The sequence below is a fragment of the Pogona vitticeps genome, chromosome 2, assembly GCF_051106095.1.
Source record: "Pogona vitticeps strain Pit_001003342236 chromosome 2, PviZW2.1, whole genome shotgun sequence".
Taxonomy (NCBI): domain Eukaryota; kingdom Metazoa; phylum Chordata; class Lepidosauria; order Squamata; family Agamidae; genus Pogona; species Pogona vitticeps.
The window spans coordinates 19,249,283-19,267,327 of record NC_135784.1 but is presented as its reverse complement, the minus strand read 5'-3'; the positions used below and the strand labels follow the sequence as shown (position 1 = coordinate 19,267,327).

The 18,045-nt window shown below is 42.8% G+C and overlaps 1 protein-coding gene across 4 annotated transcripts; it reads right to left on the bottom strand.

The window, feature by feature from the left end:
* Positions 1-3,079: 3,079 nt before the first annotated feature.
* LOC144587466 (uncharacterized) lies at positions 3,080-13,708 on the bottom strand. Of its 4 annotated transcripts, XM_078388196.1 has the most exons (4): positions 13,434-13,708; positions 11,899-11,982; positions 9,201-11,043; positions 3,080-4,963 (listed from the first exon to the last, which is right to left on the bottom strand). In XM_078388196.1, exon 3 carries the CDS (start codon positions 10,729-10,731, stop codon positions 10,198-10,200), a length of 534 nt encoding a protein of 177 aa, XP_078244322.1. In that variant the 5' UTR covers positions 10,732-11,043; positions 11,899-11,982; positions 13,434-13,708; the 3' UTR covers positions 3,080-4,963; positions 9,201-10,197. The 4 variants fall into 4 exon arrangements, with proteins under 4 accessions (XP_078244322.1, XP_078244324.1, XP_078244323.1 ...); XM_078388198.1 differs by lacking the exon at positions 11,899-11,982; XM_078388197.1 differs by lacking the exon at positions 13,434-13,708 and having other exon boundaries at positions 11,899-12,749.
* Between the last annotated feature and the right edge of the window lie 4,337 nt (positions 13,709-18,045).

The window sequence follows — 18,045 nt, the reverse complement described above, 5'->3', positions numbered from 1 at the left end:
ATCTATAGGTTTGTTCAGTCCATAGCTTTTTGCTCAATGTCCCTAAAAGTTGGACCTGATGAACAGTGGTCTATTTATAGCTCACATTTATCCCTGAAAGTTAATTCCAGTGGGAAATCAGATGTGCAAGAGCATAGAAGTGCTATAAAAATACCAATGCAAGAGCTTATACCTCAAAAGACACAATAAAAACTCCACAGGGAGCAAGGACCTATTTTAATTGTCTGCCCTCGAAGGTTACTGGATCCTATAGGGTTCCAGAACTCTGTGAGAGGGATTCCGGCTGATCTGATTGGTGCTCCTATCGAGGCTCTGGTTGATGGCTGGCTTGCCACCACTACCAGGGCTGTTGACACGATCGCTCCTAAATGCCCTATCCGTTGCAGAGCTCGGCCAGCGCCCTGGTTTAATCAGGAGCTATGAGCGATGAAGCAAAGCAGGAGAAGGCTAGAGTGCAAGTGGAGACAAAACCCGACGGATTATAATCATAAAGCTGTCAGGATTGTGACTAACCTTTACCTTACCAGGGTGATGGCTGCCAGTCAAGCTTATGTCGCTGTCCGGATAAGTAAAACTTCAAATCAACAGGTGGAACTTTTCCATATAGTCCGCAATCTATCTGGAAGTGTTCTAAGTGATAGGTCTCCTACTAGTATTTCACCTGACCAATTTGCAGCATTTTTAAAATCTAAAGTGGCAGCCATCCACTGGGAGCTCTCTCCTTTTTCGAACACAGTAGATTGAGCATATACGTCCAGCACTCCGCCTTGCCCAATGAGACTCAGTCTCTTTCAGCCTGTGACTCCAGATATGGTGGACAAAGTGCTTGACTGCTGTCGTGCCACCACCTTCTCCCTTAACCCTTGCCCGGCCTGGCTAATCAAAGTAGCCAGGCCTATAACAACCAAATGGGCCATTGCAATAATTAATGGGCCTCCACGGGAGGGCAAGTGTCTCCTCAAGGAGACACTCATTAGGCCCATTAGAAAGAAACCAAGTTTGGCAGCGGACGACATTGGCAATTATAGACCCGTCACCAATGTTTCTTTCCTCAGCAAAGTGGTGGAGAGGGTGGTGGCTGACCAGCTCCAGGCCCTTTTGGATGAAACCAACGCCCTGGATCCATTTCAGTTGGACTTCAGGCTGTGCCATGGTATGGAAATGGCACTGGTTGCACTGTTTGATGACCTGCTGAGGGAGGCAGACAGGGGCAAAATGTCTCTGTTGGTCCTTCTCGATATCTCAGCCACCTTCAATACCGTCGACCATGGTATCCTCCTGGGGAGACTCTCTGAGCTGGGAATCAGTGGTGTGGAGCTAGCCTGGCTCTGATCGTTCTTGGAAGACCATCCCCAGAGAGTACAGTTTGGGGTGAGTGTATCGGCTCTGTGGAATCTTAACTGTGGGGTCCTGCAGGGCTCCATTATCTTCCCAATGCTGTTTAATATCTAGATGAGGCTGCTGGGTCAGGTCATCAGGGGGTGTGGGGCTTCGTGCAATCAGTACGCTAATGACACCCGGCTATACATCTACTTTTCTCCATCAACAGTAGATGCCATTTCGTCCCTTCAGTGCTGTTTGGAGGCTGTACTGAGGTGGATGCAGGTGAATGGCCTGAGGCTGAACCTGGACAAGACAGAGGTCCTGAGGGCCAGTCTCCCAGATGTCAGTGGTTTTGGGAACTCCCTCTCTTTGGAGGGCTGACACCACAAAGAAATCAGTTCGCAGTCTGGGGTCCATCTTGACCCAGCGCTCACCACTGAGACCCAGGTAGCACCAGTGTCTGTACCACCTATTTTCACTTTCAGCAGATTGCCCAGCTGCGTCCCTATCCTAATGTGGGAGCCCTCACCACTCTGGTCCATACACTTGTAGTCTCGAAATTAGACTACTATAATGTGCTTTACATGGGGCTACCTTTGAGATTGATACGAAAGCTTCAAATGGTGCAGAACGCAGCAGCCAGATTTCTTACTGGGGTGAGAAAACACCAACATATCTCCCCTACTTTGGCTGCCGTGTATTGGCTGCCCGTTCATTTCCACATTGATTTCAAAATACTCATGATGACATATAAAGTCCTGAACAGCTTAGGACCTCAATATCTGGCGGAACGCCTCCTCCCATCTAGATCTACCTGAGTCACTCACTTTAGTCAAGATGGGTGGCTGAGGGGCCTAACGCCGAGGGAGACCCAAAGAGAAAGAACAAGAAAGCAGGCCTTCTTGGCAGTGGCCCCTCACCTCTGGAACAATCTCCCACCCAGAAATTTGTCTGTTCCCCTTGCTGGGTGTTTTTAAGAGCCAACTCAAGACCTGTTCTTTAGGCAGGCCTTCCCTCCTGTCAATACTTAATTTATTATTATCCTTATGGTTTAACTGTTGTTGCTTATTCTATTTTATTATTCTTCTATGTTGTTAACCGCCCAGAGTAGACTTTGTTCTAGATGGGCGGGATATAAATTAAATTAAATAAATATTTCAATGCAAATCAAATTCCAAATTAGCTTGAAACTTTGAAAAAAGAGTAACTTCTTTGCAAAGCAGTAACTTTTGCTGATCCACTCTTCCTTCCATAGTGGTTAAGATGCTTTTCTGCAGCCAAACTCTGCTCACAACCCTAACTGATTGTTGTGGGCTTTTCGGGCTCTTTGGCCGTGTTCTGAAGGTTGTTCTTCCTAACATTTCGCCAGTCTCTGTGGCTGGCTTCTTCAGAGGACAGGAGTAGCTGAAGATGCCAGCCACACAGAGACTGGTGAAACGTTAGGAAGAACAAACTTCAGAACATGGCCAGTAGTAGGCATCCTTCAGTCTCGAGAGACTATGGTAACATGCTCTGTATGGAGGACTTGGAACAGTGCCTTGTGTGGCTGAGAAGGCCAATTCGAGAGTGACAATCTCTTCCACATTGAAGACAAATACAATCTGTCCCCTGTCCAGCTCCCTGGTTTTGCTTGTTTCGGGACTGCCTCTTTGCCTCGGCCTGCTGTACAAGTGTCTCTTCAAATTGGGAGAGGCCATGATGCACCGCCTGCCTCCAGGCTGAACGCTCAGACGTCAAGGTTTCCCATCTGTTGAGGTCCATTCCTAAGGCCTTCAGATCCCGCTTGCAGATGTCCTTGTAACGCAGCTGTGGTCTCCCTCGGGGGTGGCTTCCCTGCACTAATTCTCCATACAGGAGATCTTTTGGAATCCGACCATCAGCCATTCTCATGACGTGCCCAAGCCAACGTAGACGGCACTGTTTCAATAATATATACATGCTCGTTCTAGGACTACTCTGTTTGAAACTTTGTCTTGCCAGGTGATACCAAAATCCGTCAGAGACAACGCATATGCAAGGTGTTCAGCTTCCTCTCCTGCCTTGCACAAAGGGTCCAGGACTCGCTGCAGTATAGGAGTGTGCTCAGGACACAGGCTCTATAGACCTGGATTTTGGTGTATGACATCAACTTATTAAGCCATACTCTCTTTGTGAGTCTAGAGAACATGGTACTGTAGCTGCTTTCCCAATGCTTTTATCCAGCTCGACATCTAGGGAGAGAGTGTCAGATTGTTGAGCCAAGGTACACAAATTCATGAACAACCTCCAATTATGGAGATAGTAATAGAGGGAGGTGAGTCCACGCCCTGGCACATGACTTGTGTTTTCTTCAGGCTGATAGTTAGTCCAAAGTCTTGGCAGGCCTTGCTAAAACAATTTATGAGTTGTTGGAGGTCTTCAGCAGAGTGGGCAACAATGGCTGCATCATCTGCAAAGAGGAAGTCCGGCATGCATTTCAGTTGGACTTGGGTCTTTGCTCTCAATCTAGTGAGATTAAAGAGCTTTCCATCTGATCTAGTCCGGAGATAGACACCTGTTGCAGTTCCAAAGGACTGCTTCAGCATGACAGCAAAGAAGATCCCAAACAGGGTTGGCGCAAGGACACAGCCTTGTTTTACTCCGCTTCGGATGTCAAAGGGATCTGATGTTGAGCCATCAAAAAACTACAGTGCCCTTCATTTCCTCATGAAAGGACCTAATGATATTAAGGAGTTGAGGTGGACATCCAATCTAGGGAAGTATTTTAAAAAGTCTGTCCCTGCTAACCAAGTCAAAGGCCTTTGTGAGATCTATGAAGGCCACAAAGATTGGCTGTTGTAGTTGCCTGCATTTCTCCTGCAACTGTCTGAGGGAAAATACCATGTCGGTGGTGGATCTATTAGCTAGAAATCCACACTGTGATTCTGGATAGAACATGGCCAAAGAACCCGAAAAACCCACAACAACCATTAGATCCCGGCTGTGAAAGCCTTCGCGAATTCAGAGTTCTAAATCCTGTCCTCTGAAGATGCCAGCCAGAGAGACTGGCGAAACATTAGGAAGAAAAATCTCCAGAACATGGCCAAACAGCCCGAAAAAACTACAACAACCAACAAAATGTTTCTATAAGACTGAGAAACTCCAATACCACAAAGTCTGGAGAAAGGAGAGCATATTTGGAAACTGCTTCTCAGTTTCTCACTGAAGTTTTCCACTTCTCAGACTAGCTCACGTCCAATCGGACCTCTGAGGGACTGATAAGTTCTAGATCCATCTTGTGGCATCCGCCCAGGTAATGAATATTAATAAGCTATTTGCATGTACCAATGATTGTGCTGGAGAGCCAGAGTAACCAGATATGAGTCTCTGCAGGAGAGGGGGTTGAGAAGGGAGGTTTTGGATTTTGGAGTAGAGAGAGAGAGGGCAGTTGAAAGTGGATGAAGTAGGATGTTTTGTTAAGAGTTAATAACATTGATTGTACCTTCATCACATGTAATAATAAATAACTTCTATTTGGTTCTTTTAAAAATGACACGTTTCCTGGACCTCTATCATTAATAGTGAACAATGTTGATGTAATCAACTGGTACCTACTGAAAGACATGTTGCTTGTGCCTTTGTTTGGTGAAACAACCAAGGGACAGTTGGGAACGTGACACACCTTGACAGAGGTGCTGCGTTACCAGACTACGCCAGGGAGCGTAATGGTGAAGTGAACTGCCCAGAGATTAAACCAAACAGACACTGTTGTAGTGTTGAAGATATTATTTACAACAAAGTCCATATATACAGGGTAAATACAGCTTCTCTTGGTCTTTTACAGTCCTGGTCATACACAGTAGTTCTTCAGTTAGCAATGGTAAATTTACAGTTTCCAGTAACCAAATATTGTTACCAATATAAAGAGTCCTGCAACCACGAAGTCTTCTCCTCTCACCACAGAGATAGTCTTCTCCCAGGATCTTCTCCTTGCAATGCAGCAAGTCTTCATCCAACGATGTAGAATATACAGCTCTCAGCAACACAATCACCAGCAACACAATAATACAACCACTACCCAACAACCCAAACTACCCAACAATTTGTCTCTGTAAGCTTGGCTAGCTTTATTCTTGGATGAACCAATCATATTGGTTGTCACACAGCTGCTTCATTAACCCAGCTGTGCTCCCTTGTTACATGTTGCTTACCCAAATCTGATCCTGTTACAACTTATTCACTGAATTGCAATGAACAATTCTTCTAGGTTAACTTTGAGACCTGTCAATCTCCTCCAATTGTTTGTAGCAATTCTGTTACATACATTGTACATTGCTTTTGAACATATACAGAGTTCCTTTTTACATTCACATACATTATATCATTCCCAACATTTCACATGCTTTATTATGTTTGGTTGGCCCCAGTACTTTTGTTAAACAATCAGCTTTATTATTTTCTGTTCCACAGTATACCAGCTCAATTAAACCATTTTCTATACTTTGCTTTACATTCTGGTATCTGATATCTGTGTGTTTGGATCTGCTTTTTTACATTTGGTGAGTTCGCCATCTGTATGACAGCTTGATTATCTTCATAAACTTTTATTTGTGATTTTATATTCAATCCCAGATCTTGTGCTAATTGTTTATAAAATACTAGATCTGTACACAATTCAGATAATGCTGCATACTCAGATTCGGCAGAAGACAACGATATAAATTTCTGTCTAGCTGTCTTCCAGCTTATTAAACTTTCTCCCAAATGTACAGTCATGCCTGATGTTGATCTTCGGGTTGTTAAATCACTCCCATAATTTGCATCGGCATAAGCAGTAATATACAGTTCTCCCACTGGTTCTAAATTTAGCTTTTTATTTTGTGCCTCCTTTAAATACCTAAGTACTCTTTTTGCTGATTGCATGTGCCTTTCATTCGGCTTGCTCACATTCCTAGATAGCAAATTTACAGCTATAGAGATGTCTGGCCTTGACCATCTGCTCACATATAATAAGCTGCCTACCAGTGACCTATATACATCAATATCACATTCCGGGCCATTCATATCTTCTTTCTCGAACTCTATGTTCATTGGAGTTGCTGCACCTTTACAATCCTCCATTTTATATTGTTTCTGGGGGTTTACATATTTTGTCCCAGTTACTGTGCTCATTAAAAGAAGCACTGCTACTTATTACAAGTTTGTTGGTATTTGGCAACCCAAACCTAAATGCTCTCCTATTTTGTTGGTATCCAAGGAAATACATCAACCTGGCTTTCTTCTCTCCCTTTCTCCTTATTTCTTTTGGGATGTGAACCCATGCAGGAGATCCAAATACATGTAAAAATTTTAAATTTGATTTTCTCCCAGTCCAAACTGTATAGGGTATATTGTTTATCCCACTGTGCCAAAGGATATTAATATAAAAATTCGCACAAAGTGTAGCTTCCCCCCAATATTTCTCTGATAGATTACTCCCCCTAATCATTGCCTCAGCCATATTCTGCAGAGTTTGGCCCCTTCTTTCAATAAAGGCATTCTGAGTAGGTGTATAGGGAGCGGCTCTCCTGTGAGTAATACCATTTTTCTTTAATATTGCTTGAAATTTGGCATTTGTAAACTCTGTTCCATTGTCAGTTTGTACCACCTTAACCTTTTTCCCTGTTTTGCGCTCTACAAATTTGAGCCATTTTTCAAACTCTACATGTACTGTACTTTTATCTTTCATGAGATAGCAGTATCCAAACCTGGACTTTTGGTCTTGGATAGAGAGAATGTATCTGGCTCCTCCTAATGATGCACTTTTGGGTCCAATTACATCAACTGACACCAAATCTAATATATTTTTCACTTGTACATCACTATGTTTCATTATTGGAGCTTTCTTACTCTTGGCTAATTGGCAAGCTTGACAATTCACATATTCATTGCATTGCTTTAAATTAACTCCTACTGAGTTTTCAATTGTTTTTCTCAATGTTTTGTAGTTTGCATGTCCTAGTCTTTGATGCCATAAATGAATACAATCTTTGTGTATACATTTGTTTTCATAGACATTGTTAGCCTTAGTACAGTTTAGTCTATATAAATTGTTTCTAGCATAGCAATTCAATTTTTCATTGTTCTTGCTAGTTATTACGCATTTCTTCTCATAGAAAGTGCTGACAAACCCATTCTTTGCTAATGAACTCACAGAAAGTAAATTATGCTTTAAATTTGGAACATGTAAAACATCTATTGGTCTAGCAATATAAGGCAATTTCACTTTACCTTTTCCCAGTACCTTAGCACTAACACCATTTGCTAAGCATACTTGTTGGTTGGATACATGTTGGTAGTTAAATATTAGCTGTTTACTCTTACACATGCTGGCAGTTGCTCCAGAGTCGACAATCCACTCTTCTCCCTGTTCAGAGTTATAAATCTCCTCAGTCAGGCTTAGTGTTTCTCTCTTGCGTCTGGTTTGTTTTTCTTTTACTTTCTTAAATTTACAGTCTTTCATCAAATGTTTTCTTGAGCCACAGGAAAAACAGCGTTTTCCAGAATGAATGCTTGCAGCTGTGTCCCCCTCCTCCTCACTTTCTTTCAGCTTATCACGGTGATTAGTGAGTTTGGAGTCTCGGAGCTGTTTGTTATCTTTTCTCTTTTGTTCCTCTTCCAACAGTTTGCTCGTTATATTAATTACTGTTAGCTCTGCTTGAGGAAGAATTTCTAAATTGGTCACCAGCTGATCATATGACTCATCTAATGAAGACAGGATAATAAATGCTTCTTGTATTTCTGTAAATGTGATGTTCTTTTCTCGTAAGTCCATCAACATTGACTTCATTGCCTCTAAATGTTGAAGCATACACCCTCCAGCTTTCAGTCTAGTTCGGAAAAGTTTTCTGGCAATTTGAATCTGGCTTCCAACGTTATCTCTTACGAAGAGTCTCCTCAAATCCTCCCATGCCTTCTTTGCTGAGTTTTGGCCTCTCAGGTGGATAAGAAGACGGTCTTCTAGAGTTAACCCAATAATAGCCAGAGCTTTTGCATTTAGTTTCTTTTTTCTTCATCTAGGACTGCTGGGGGATTTTCTACAATGTCCCATAAGGCTTCCTTTTGTAGTAGCAACTGAACCTTCTGCTGCCAAGTTGCATAATTCTCCCCATTCAACTTTTTTATGCACAGTCCAGCCATAGACATTTCGTTGGCCATTTTTACCACAGACTGTTGCCACACTACTTGGCTCTCTCTGGTCAGCAGTTTCTTCAATAACTTCTTAAATTTACACCTGGATGCAGTCTGGTGCGCTGTCTGGGCCCATAACCAATTGACAGAGGTGCTGCGTTACCAGACTACGCCAGGGAGCGTAATGGTGAAGTGAACTGCCCAGAGATTAAACCAAACAGACACTGTTGTAGTGTTGAAGATATTATTTACAACAAAGTCCATATATACAGGGTAAATACAGCTTCTCTTGGTCTTTTACAGTCCTGGTCATACACAGTAGTTCTTCAGTTAGCAATGGTAAATTTACAGTTTCCAGTAACCAAATATTGTTACCAATATAAAGAGTCCTGCAACCACGAAGTCTTCTCCTCTCACCACAGAGATAGTCTTCTCCCAGGATCTTCTCCTTGCAATGCAGCAAGTCTTCATCCAACGATGTAGAATATACAGCTCTCAGCAACACAATCACCAGCAACACAATAATACAACCACTACCCAACAACCCAAACTACCCAACAATTTGTCTCTGTAAGCTTGGCTAGCTTTATTCTTGGATGAACCAATCATATTGGTTGTCACACAGCTGCTTCATTAACCCAGCTGTGCTCCCTTGTTACATGTTGCTTACCCAAATCTGATCCTGTTACAACTTATTCACTGAATTGCAATGAACAATTCTTCTAGGTTAACTTTGAGACCTGTCACACCTGTTCAACCATTTCGTGTATCTCAGCTTCAGTACCAATCTTTGCAACTTTTGTTAATGCAGGAAGTATGTGATTTCCCATTTGCTGGTCATAATTCTGTTGTGTAACTAGGCCTTCAGAATTTGTGAGTTGTGCCAGCTGTTGTGAAAGTTGCACTGAAGTGAATATCATATCCCATAAGCAGTTCCATGGGCACAGCTGCGAGCTCAGCTGTGTGGTCAGTGTGCAGATTTTGTGTGGTTTATTGTGTAATCAAATTGGGCAGTTCATTGCACGATGGGTTATAATGTGAGGCACATGGAGCGCTTGGGCATAAACCTCCCAAGGACAAATCCTGGCAAAACTGTACACTATACAGCAAATGGCTATTTTATTTTCCCCCAGTGTGAGTTCTTTGATGTGTGTGGACTGATGTCAATAAAGCTCTTTCTACATTTCATGCATTTATAGTTTCTCCTGCCTGAGTTCTTCAACATGAATTAAGGTTACTTCTCTGATTAATGCTTTTCACACATTCTGTGCATTTATATAGTTTCTCCCCAGAGTTCCTTGATGTGAACTTAGGTGGCTGCTCTAATTGAAGCTCATTCCATATTCCATGTATATACAGTGGTGCCTCGCATTGCGACGTTAATTCGTTCCAGCGAAATCGCTGCTGAACGAAAACGTCGCAATGCGAAAATAAAAAGCCCATAGAAACGCATTAAATGCGATTAATATGTTCCTATGGGCTTAAAACTCAACGTTCAGCAAAGATCCTCCATAGCGCAGCCATTTTCGCTGCCTCTAAAGCGAGGAATCCGTCCCAGAAAACAGTGGGCAGCCATGTTTTTTTCCCCGGCGGCCATTTTGAAACCGCCGATCAGCTGTGCGAAAAGGGTTGCTTTGTGATGATCGCAGAGAACCGATCATCGCAAAGCGAAAATACCCCATAGGGAACATCGCAAAGCGATCGTTTTTACAATCGCAAAAACAGCGGCGCTAAGCGATTTCGTCGCTAAACGGAGCAATCGCTAAGCGAGGCACCACTGTATATGGTTTCTCCCTTGTGTGAGTTCTTGGATGTGAATTTTAGGTGGGTGCTCTGATTGAAGCTCATTCCATATTCCATGCATTTATATGGTTTCTCCCCTGTATGAGTTATTTGATGTCTTCTACAGTTTCCACTGACTGAAGCTCTTTCCACATTCCATGCATTTATGTGGTTTCTCCCCGTATGAGCTTTTTGATGTAATCTAAGATTCCTGTTGTCACTGAAGCTCTTTCCACATTCCATGCATTGATATAGTTTCTCCTCTGTATGAGTTCTTTGATGTGAATTTAGGTGGCTGCTCTGAGTGAAGCTCTTTCCACATTCCATGCATTTTATATGGTTTATCTCCTGTGTGAGTTCTTTGATGTTTTCTAAGGTTTCCACTGTGGCTGAAGCTCTTTCCACATTCCATGCATTTATGTGGTTTCTCCCGTGTGAGTTTTCTGATGTGAATTTAGATGGCTGCTCTGATTGAAGCTCTTTCCACATTCCATGCATTTATAGTGTTTCATCCCAATGTGAGTTATTTTATGTAAAGAAAGGTGACTGCTTTGACTGAATCCCTTTCCGCACATCATGAATTTATACTGTTTCCTTCCTCTCAGGGGTTTTCCACATGAAATTAGATTATTGCTGATAGTGACATTCTTTCCATGTTCCATTACATTCTGTTCATATTTCTTGTGGTTGGCGTCTGCCATGTTTATTGAAATCTTACATACATTCAATGTTTTTCTGTCTTCGCAGGCCGGGCGGGCTCAAGCCACGGACCAGCAATGGGCCACGGACTGGGCGTTGACAACCTCTGCTCTAGAGAACAGAAAAAGTGGCATGAAAAGCCATTTAGAAACAACTAACTAACAAACAAACAATTGTGAGCAAGCAAGGGAGGAAGCAACACCTCAAAGACTCCAAGACAAAAACTCTAGCATTAAATAAACTGGAGAGTTAAAAGCTGGGAACCACAAAACAACAATTCAGAAAAAGTTAGAAAAGGCATATAGTCCCCAAAACAATATGAATACAAGAGTAGATGATATCTTTCGTAGACTACTAAAAAAACTGATCAAAGAGCTAGTCTTTGATGTCAATCCATCTTCCTCCGGCTGAGGATAATTCAGATTCTGTGGATGATTCAGAACAAAATCTAGTAGGTCCCTCATGTCCACTGGAGATTCGCTCCAAGCCCCCCATGGATACTGAAAACCACATATAATGATGAGCACTATCTAAATAGCACATTAAACAGGAAAAAAACAAGAAAAAATATTCAGATGGTTGTTGTGGGTTTTTTGGGCTCTTTGGCCGTGTTCTAAAGGTTATTCTTCCTAACGTTTCACCAGTCTCTGTGGCCAGCATTTTCAGAGGACAGGAGTAGCTGAAGATGCCAGCCACACAGAGACTGGTGAAACATTAGAAAGAACAACCTTTAGAACAGTGGTCCCCAACCTTGGGCCTCCAGATGTTCTTGGACTTCAACTCCCAGAAATCCTGGCCAGCAGAGGTGGTGGTGAAGGCTTCTGGGAGATGCAGTCCAAGAACATCTGGAGGCCCAAGGTTGGGGACCACTGCTTTAGAACACGGCCAAAGAGCCCGAAAAACCCACAACAGCCATTAGATCCCAGCAGTGAAAGCCTTTGCAAACACAATATTCACTTGCATTACCAGAAGTAGCCACTAGAGGATGACAGAGGGGACTTCCCTCCCTGCTTTGCCTTCTTTTGAAGTTTGCAAGTCTTCCTTTCCTTCCTGCATACATTATAGATAAAAAACAAAAACACAAAAGAATAAAAAGGGAAAACTTGTGGTGGCACCATGAAGATTGTACTTCCTCAGCGCTGCACATCAAGACTGCACTTCTCAGTGGACTTTTCCACAATGTATTTAATGGGAGTCTTGCCATTCTATTTAATGGGTGTATTACTTTTTCTCCAGCCCATCAGGAATGTTGTGTTTCCAAAGAGGGCAAAGGGAGGAAGAGGTAAACGCACATTACAGTAGGATCCCCTATCTGCAGGATCAGTTGACTCACTTATCCAGTGCCTTGAAACACAGTACTAAATAAAAAACCCAGAGAGACATATTTACAGTACAGTACAGTACAAAATAAAATACTAAATAAAAAACCCAGGTAGACATATTTACAGTACAGTACATGTACTGTACAGGATACAGTATGCATTTCAAAGATGTATTTACCAGAACTGGCCCGAGAGGGAGACAGAGAGCACACAATGGGGAGGGAGGGAGAGACCCTCCCCCCCTCTCTCCCGCACATACAGTGCTTTTCTCAGAAGAAGGGAGAACTGGCCGCTCACTCCGTTTCCTGGTAAAAGTGGGATTATTTCGGAGGCGACGACCACACGGGAGCAGCTCTTGCCCGCTCCCTTTCGGCTCCCACTCACCAGAACCCAGCCGAAGGGACAGCCCGAGCGCTGCACTAAGGAAGAGGAGACCCCACCATTCCCCCGGGGGGGGGGAGGGTTTAGGGGTGCCTTTAAAAAAGCACCCCCGTCACCCCCTGTGGCAACCCCAGACCTACTGGAGTACGCCACCATGTAGTTATGCTGCCACCAACCATTCCCTGTAAGGAGTCACACAGACCAGGAATGGATTTTAATAAATAAAAGAACAAGGTTTATTGAAACAACAAACAGGGTAAATAAAAGAATCAGGTAGATAGGAAACTGTAACGTGGCATAGTCCCAATCACCCACATACAACAGCTTGGTTCCCACGGAACACTTTAAGGTAACGCACAGACCCTGAACCTATCAGTTCTGGCTACCTAGCTAGAAACCTGAACCTATCAGGTATGTACTAACTGACAAACAGTTGTACCCAGTCTGACACACAGACTCCAACTCCCCTTCTCCACACAAGCTCCAAATATATATACAGTACAGCTCCTCCCCCCTGATGTCCCGCCTTCCACTCCCCATAGGATGGAACTTTCCCTCCAAACCCATGACAGACAGGTACCATCAGTGCTGTATGTGACACCCCCCCAAACACCAGCCGAAGCAGAAGGACGGACGAGTGCTCAAGGGGTCCTTTCCGACCCACCCAATTTCTTCCTCCTTCCCCCTCTTTCCGTCAGCCTCAGCCACCTAGACACACAACGACGGCCGCCACTCCTTCCTCTCCCTTCCCCCCTCCTCCTCCTCCCGCCCAACGAGCGACCAACGGCTACTCCTCACCTGGGTCTTCACGCGCCACTTCTCCAACGCTAAGCGAAAGAAGTCGGAACAGCGCGTGCGCAGTGGAGAGGGTCAGCGAGGCGATCTGAGGAGCCGTTTAAAGTTCCCCGGTTCGGTTCGTGGCCAGGAAGGCGCTTCTGGTCACTTACCTGTTGCATTCAGGGTTTTTTTTTCCCCGCCCTCCTTACAGCTGTCTATATTTGTACCCAGTTAGTTTCGCCCTGCTTTCTTCTCCTCTCCTCCCTTTCCCAAAGAAAGGGGGAGAGGAGAGCTTTCTGCCCTTTCAAACGTTTACAGATAGGCAGAAGTTCAACAGGCGAGGATACAACACTAGGAGGCTATCCCAGTAGCCAACAATGTTGCTATTGTGTTTTTGATAATAAAAGGGACAGGAAAATCAGCAGCAGATGGCACCGCTTGAGGCAGGAAGAACAGTGTGGCTCTGAGTGAAAATCTCTTGAGGGTTATATAGCATTTTTAAAAAGAAACCAGGCTGGAGGACTGCACAGAAAGTTCTGGGGGGCCTCCATGCAGCCCACAGCAGCAGGTTGGGGGCCTTTGCTCTAAGCAGTCATCCCTTCCAACAGAACCATGTGCTTGAAACAGAGTATGTGGATGCAGTCATACAAAAATCAAAAACAGAAGCAAAAGTCCAAAGTGCTCCAGGCAGTTGAAAAGCAGGTAGTCTGCTTTTTTCTTTCTTTCTAAAAATGGGTTTTAAAAAATTAAACACTGGGAGTGGTACTATTTAAAAAACATATTGTTGCTTACGGAGTCTTTGGGAGCAGAAATTAACCTTTTACTGTACTCTCTTTTCTGAGAAAAAAAAGCACCTGGGGGCTGTGAAGGATTCTGATGGGGACAAGGGGGTCACAAAAATGTCAGGAGAGTTGCACACATACCAAAGGTCACTTTCCATGTTCAGAGGCACACCTCTCTCCTACAGCCCAGTAGTCTGAAGACACCATGCTGCTACAATTGCATAAAGAACCAAAATCCCATAGGCAAATCTCAAAACTACTGCCAAAAACCTCAGATTGATAACAAAATGCGGTACCTCACTAATAGCATTGATTCTGATGTAGATTGCAGCGTGAGAGGCAGAGAAGTTCCACCTTCAGAAATACTTTTATTGGCTATTATTGTTTAGTCAAGTCGTGTCTGACTCTTCGTGACCCCATGGACCAGATCACACCAGGCTCTCCTTTCTTGCACTGCCTCCCAGAGTTCAAATTCATGTTGGTAGCTTCAATGGCACTTTCCAGCTATCCTGTCCTCTGTCATCCCTGTCTCCTTTTGCCTTCACACTTCCCCTACATCAGGGTCTTTTCTAGGGAGTCTTCTCTTCTCACGAGATGGCCAAAGTATTGGAGCCTCAGCTTCAGGATCAGTCCTTCCAGTGAGCACTCAGGATTGATTTCCTTCAGAATGGATATGTTTGTTCTCTTTGAAGTCCAGGGGACTCTCAAGTGTCTCCTCCAGCACCACAGTTCAAAAGCATCAATTCTTCGGTGCTCAGCCTTCTTTATAGTCCAGCTCTCACTTCCATACATCACTACTAGGAAAACCATAGCTTTGACTACGTGGACCTTTGTTGGCAAGGTGATGTCTCTGCTTTTTAAGATGCTGTCTAGGTTTATCATTGCTTTCCTCCCAAGAAGTAGGTGTCTTTTAATTTCGTGGCTGCTGTTCCCATCTGCATTGATCATGGAGCCCAAGAAAGTAAAATCTGTCACTGCCTCCATATCTTCACCTATTTGCCAGGAGGTGATGGGACCAGTGGCCATGATCTTAGTTTTCTTGATGTTGAGCTTCAGACCATTTTTTGGCGCTCTCCTCTTTCACCCTCATTATGAGGTTCTTTAATTCCTCCTCACTTTCTGCCATCAGAGTGGTATCAACTGCATATCTGAGGTTGTTGATATTTATTGTGGCAATCTTAATTCCGGTGTGGGATTCCTCCAGTCCAGCCTTTTGCATGATGTATTCTGCATATAAGTTAAATAAGCCGGGGAGCAATATACTGTACAGCCTTGTGGTGCTCCTTTCCCAATTTTGAATCAGTTGTTCCATATCCAGTTCTGTTGCTTCCTGTCCCACATGAGATTTCTCAGGAGATGGATAAGGTGGTCAGGCACCCCCATTTCTTTAAGAACTTGCCATAGTTTGCTGTGTTCCACACAGTCAAAGGCTTTTGTGTTGTCAATGTGGCAGAAGTAGATGTTTTTCTGGAACTCTCTGGCTTTCTCCATAATCCAGCGCATGTAGCAATTTATTAGCTATAGGCAAGCTTTAAGAACAGAAATTCCTTTACCTGTGCTGGGGGCAAGTGAGAAGAATAGAACTCTACCTGAAGAATTTCTGCCAGGTTATACACTAAACCAGAACCATGCCACAGGACTGAAAGGCTCGTATGATATGTAATGATTAGTGCTCCAATAAAACATTACCAAAAAAGAAGCTTTTTTTCTCTCTTGAGGATCCCACAACTACATTTTAATTTCTAGGCAGGGGAGTGTCTGCCCAACTGCTGACCATTTGACCCTTTTGACCATAGATGCTCATATTTATCTGGGACTTTCTGCATAGAAAGTATGTACTCTGCCATTCAGTTTCAGTCTTTGGCCAGCCTGTTGAATTTTATCTGCTATCTTCTTGGGGGCAGGGAGCTGTTATATTGTACTTTGTGAAACACACTGAAGACAGTGTGGAAATTGGCAATATCAAGAATAATCAGAGAAGAAATGCAAGGCATTCCAGTAATCTCTGGAAGTGGACTCATGAAACATGATCACCTCTTCTAAAACTACAAAAAAGAGAGAGAAATTGTAGAGACTTTGTGAGTGACTTCTCCTTTTCCTGCAATGACCAAATGGGTGGAAAAATACTACTTCATCCATGTGCTTGGGAGGACGTTGGACAAATCTCTGCTTGGCCTGCCAGGAGCCTGGCTTGGCTTTAGTCAGGTGATAGGAAAAAGAAATTTTACTTCATTGTTTTGCATTGAAACAGATGATATTACTGAATAATAAATTGCAGGGGGGGGGAATCCTATACAGTATACAATATTTAAGTGCATTCATCTTCTTTTCTTTTCGTATCCCATAATAACCACTTATAGAGGAATAATCATTTGTAGTTGGGAATGGGTGAGCTGAATGCATTTTCTACATACCTCTTTAAATAGGACCTAGAAGGCATGCCTAAACAAGTGGGATTCCAAGGTATCATGCATTTTGAAAATCTGAGAGGTAGGGACATAAGGTATGATATACTTGCATAGATGTGGTGTAATTCAGATTTGTTTCTAAATATTACCGTATTTAATATACTTTGTAGTACTTTTTTATAAAGTATTTGTAATACCTTAGCTGAAGTTTTATTACTACAGTCTAAAAATAGAAAAATACATCATATTATCTGCCTTTTTCTATTTCTATTTAATCTTTATATATTTATAAAAGTATACAAAAATTATAAAAGTGACTAATTGGAATTGTGGTGAGAATAGTTTTTCTTACAGTAGATACTCATTTAAAAAAACAATAAAATCATCTTGAAATATGTTGAACAAAAATAAAATCAAGAAAATACAGATGTGACAAGATTTAAAAACCCTAATACAGTTCTTAAAATAAGAGATTAAATTAAAGACTCTTCACCTGGACCCTAAAAGAGTGTAATGTTGGCACCAAGTGGCCCTGACGCAAAGCAAAAGTACACATTGTCTCTTGGTTTTCTTAGGTACAAAATGCTAAAATGTTAAAAATGGATTAAAAAACCAAAATGTTGTGGCACATAAAATAGTAAGACGTTTCCTTCCAACATTAACTTTCATTTATTGAAATCCACTTCTTACAGAAAACCTTCCTTTCCCCTCTCAATATCTATTTGTATCTTCAGTTAATTTGTTTCTGCATTTGTCATTCTTCGCTGCAGATCACTTGAGTGAGAGAAAAAATATGTCTGAAATGTAGAAAGAGTTTTATGAACAGATTAGAACTTGCTGGACACCAGAAAATCCACAAAGAGGACAAAAGGTACTGTATATAGAAGAGAAGCTCTACGAATTGCATCATTTTTTAGAAGACATTTTGCCATGAAGACAGCACTGATGCCTCACAGAACGATTCACACTGGAAAGAAGCATTTCATAAGCAAAGTGTCTGGGAAACGTTTAGTTCATGAGTTACCCTTCACGAGCCATCAAAGAGTCCACACAGGAGAGAAACCAGACAAATGCTAGCAGTGTGGGAAATATGTTTCTCAGAGTTCATCCCTTGTGAACCATAATAGCATCCACGCAGAAGAGAAGCAATTCAGATTTGAGTAATATGTAAAATGTTTTGCTTATGGTTCAGATTCCACCTTTTTGTGTGTGAGAGAGGGGGTGGAACGACATCCCATCCCACCTGAGTGCGATCTCTCTTGCCCTGGAAGAAGGGATGAAGTCCTGGGGTATGTAAGAAAGACAAAACAAAGGGTAATATAGAGAAGCCACTTAAGGACCCAAGAGGGGAGCAGAAGGCATAGTTAGGAAAGAAATGGGAGAATAAATCATTAGAGAGGAAGTCAAAAAAGAGTGGGAAAGACAGAAAACAAAAAGGCAGGG

What these genes read in the sequence shown, in the direction of transcription:
- LOC144587466 (XM_078388196.1), bottom strand. Translation starts at nt 10,731, where the DNA reads ATGCATGGAATGTGGAAAGAGCTTCAATCAGAGCAGCCATCTAAATTC.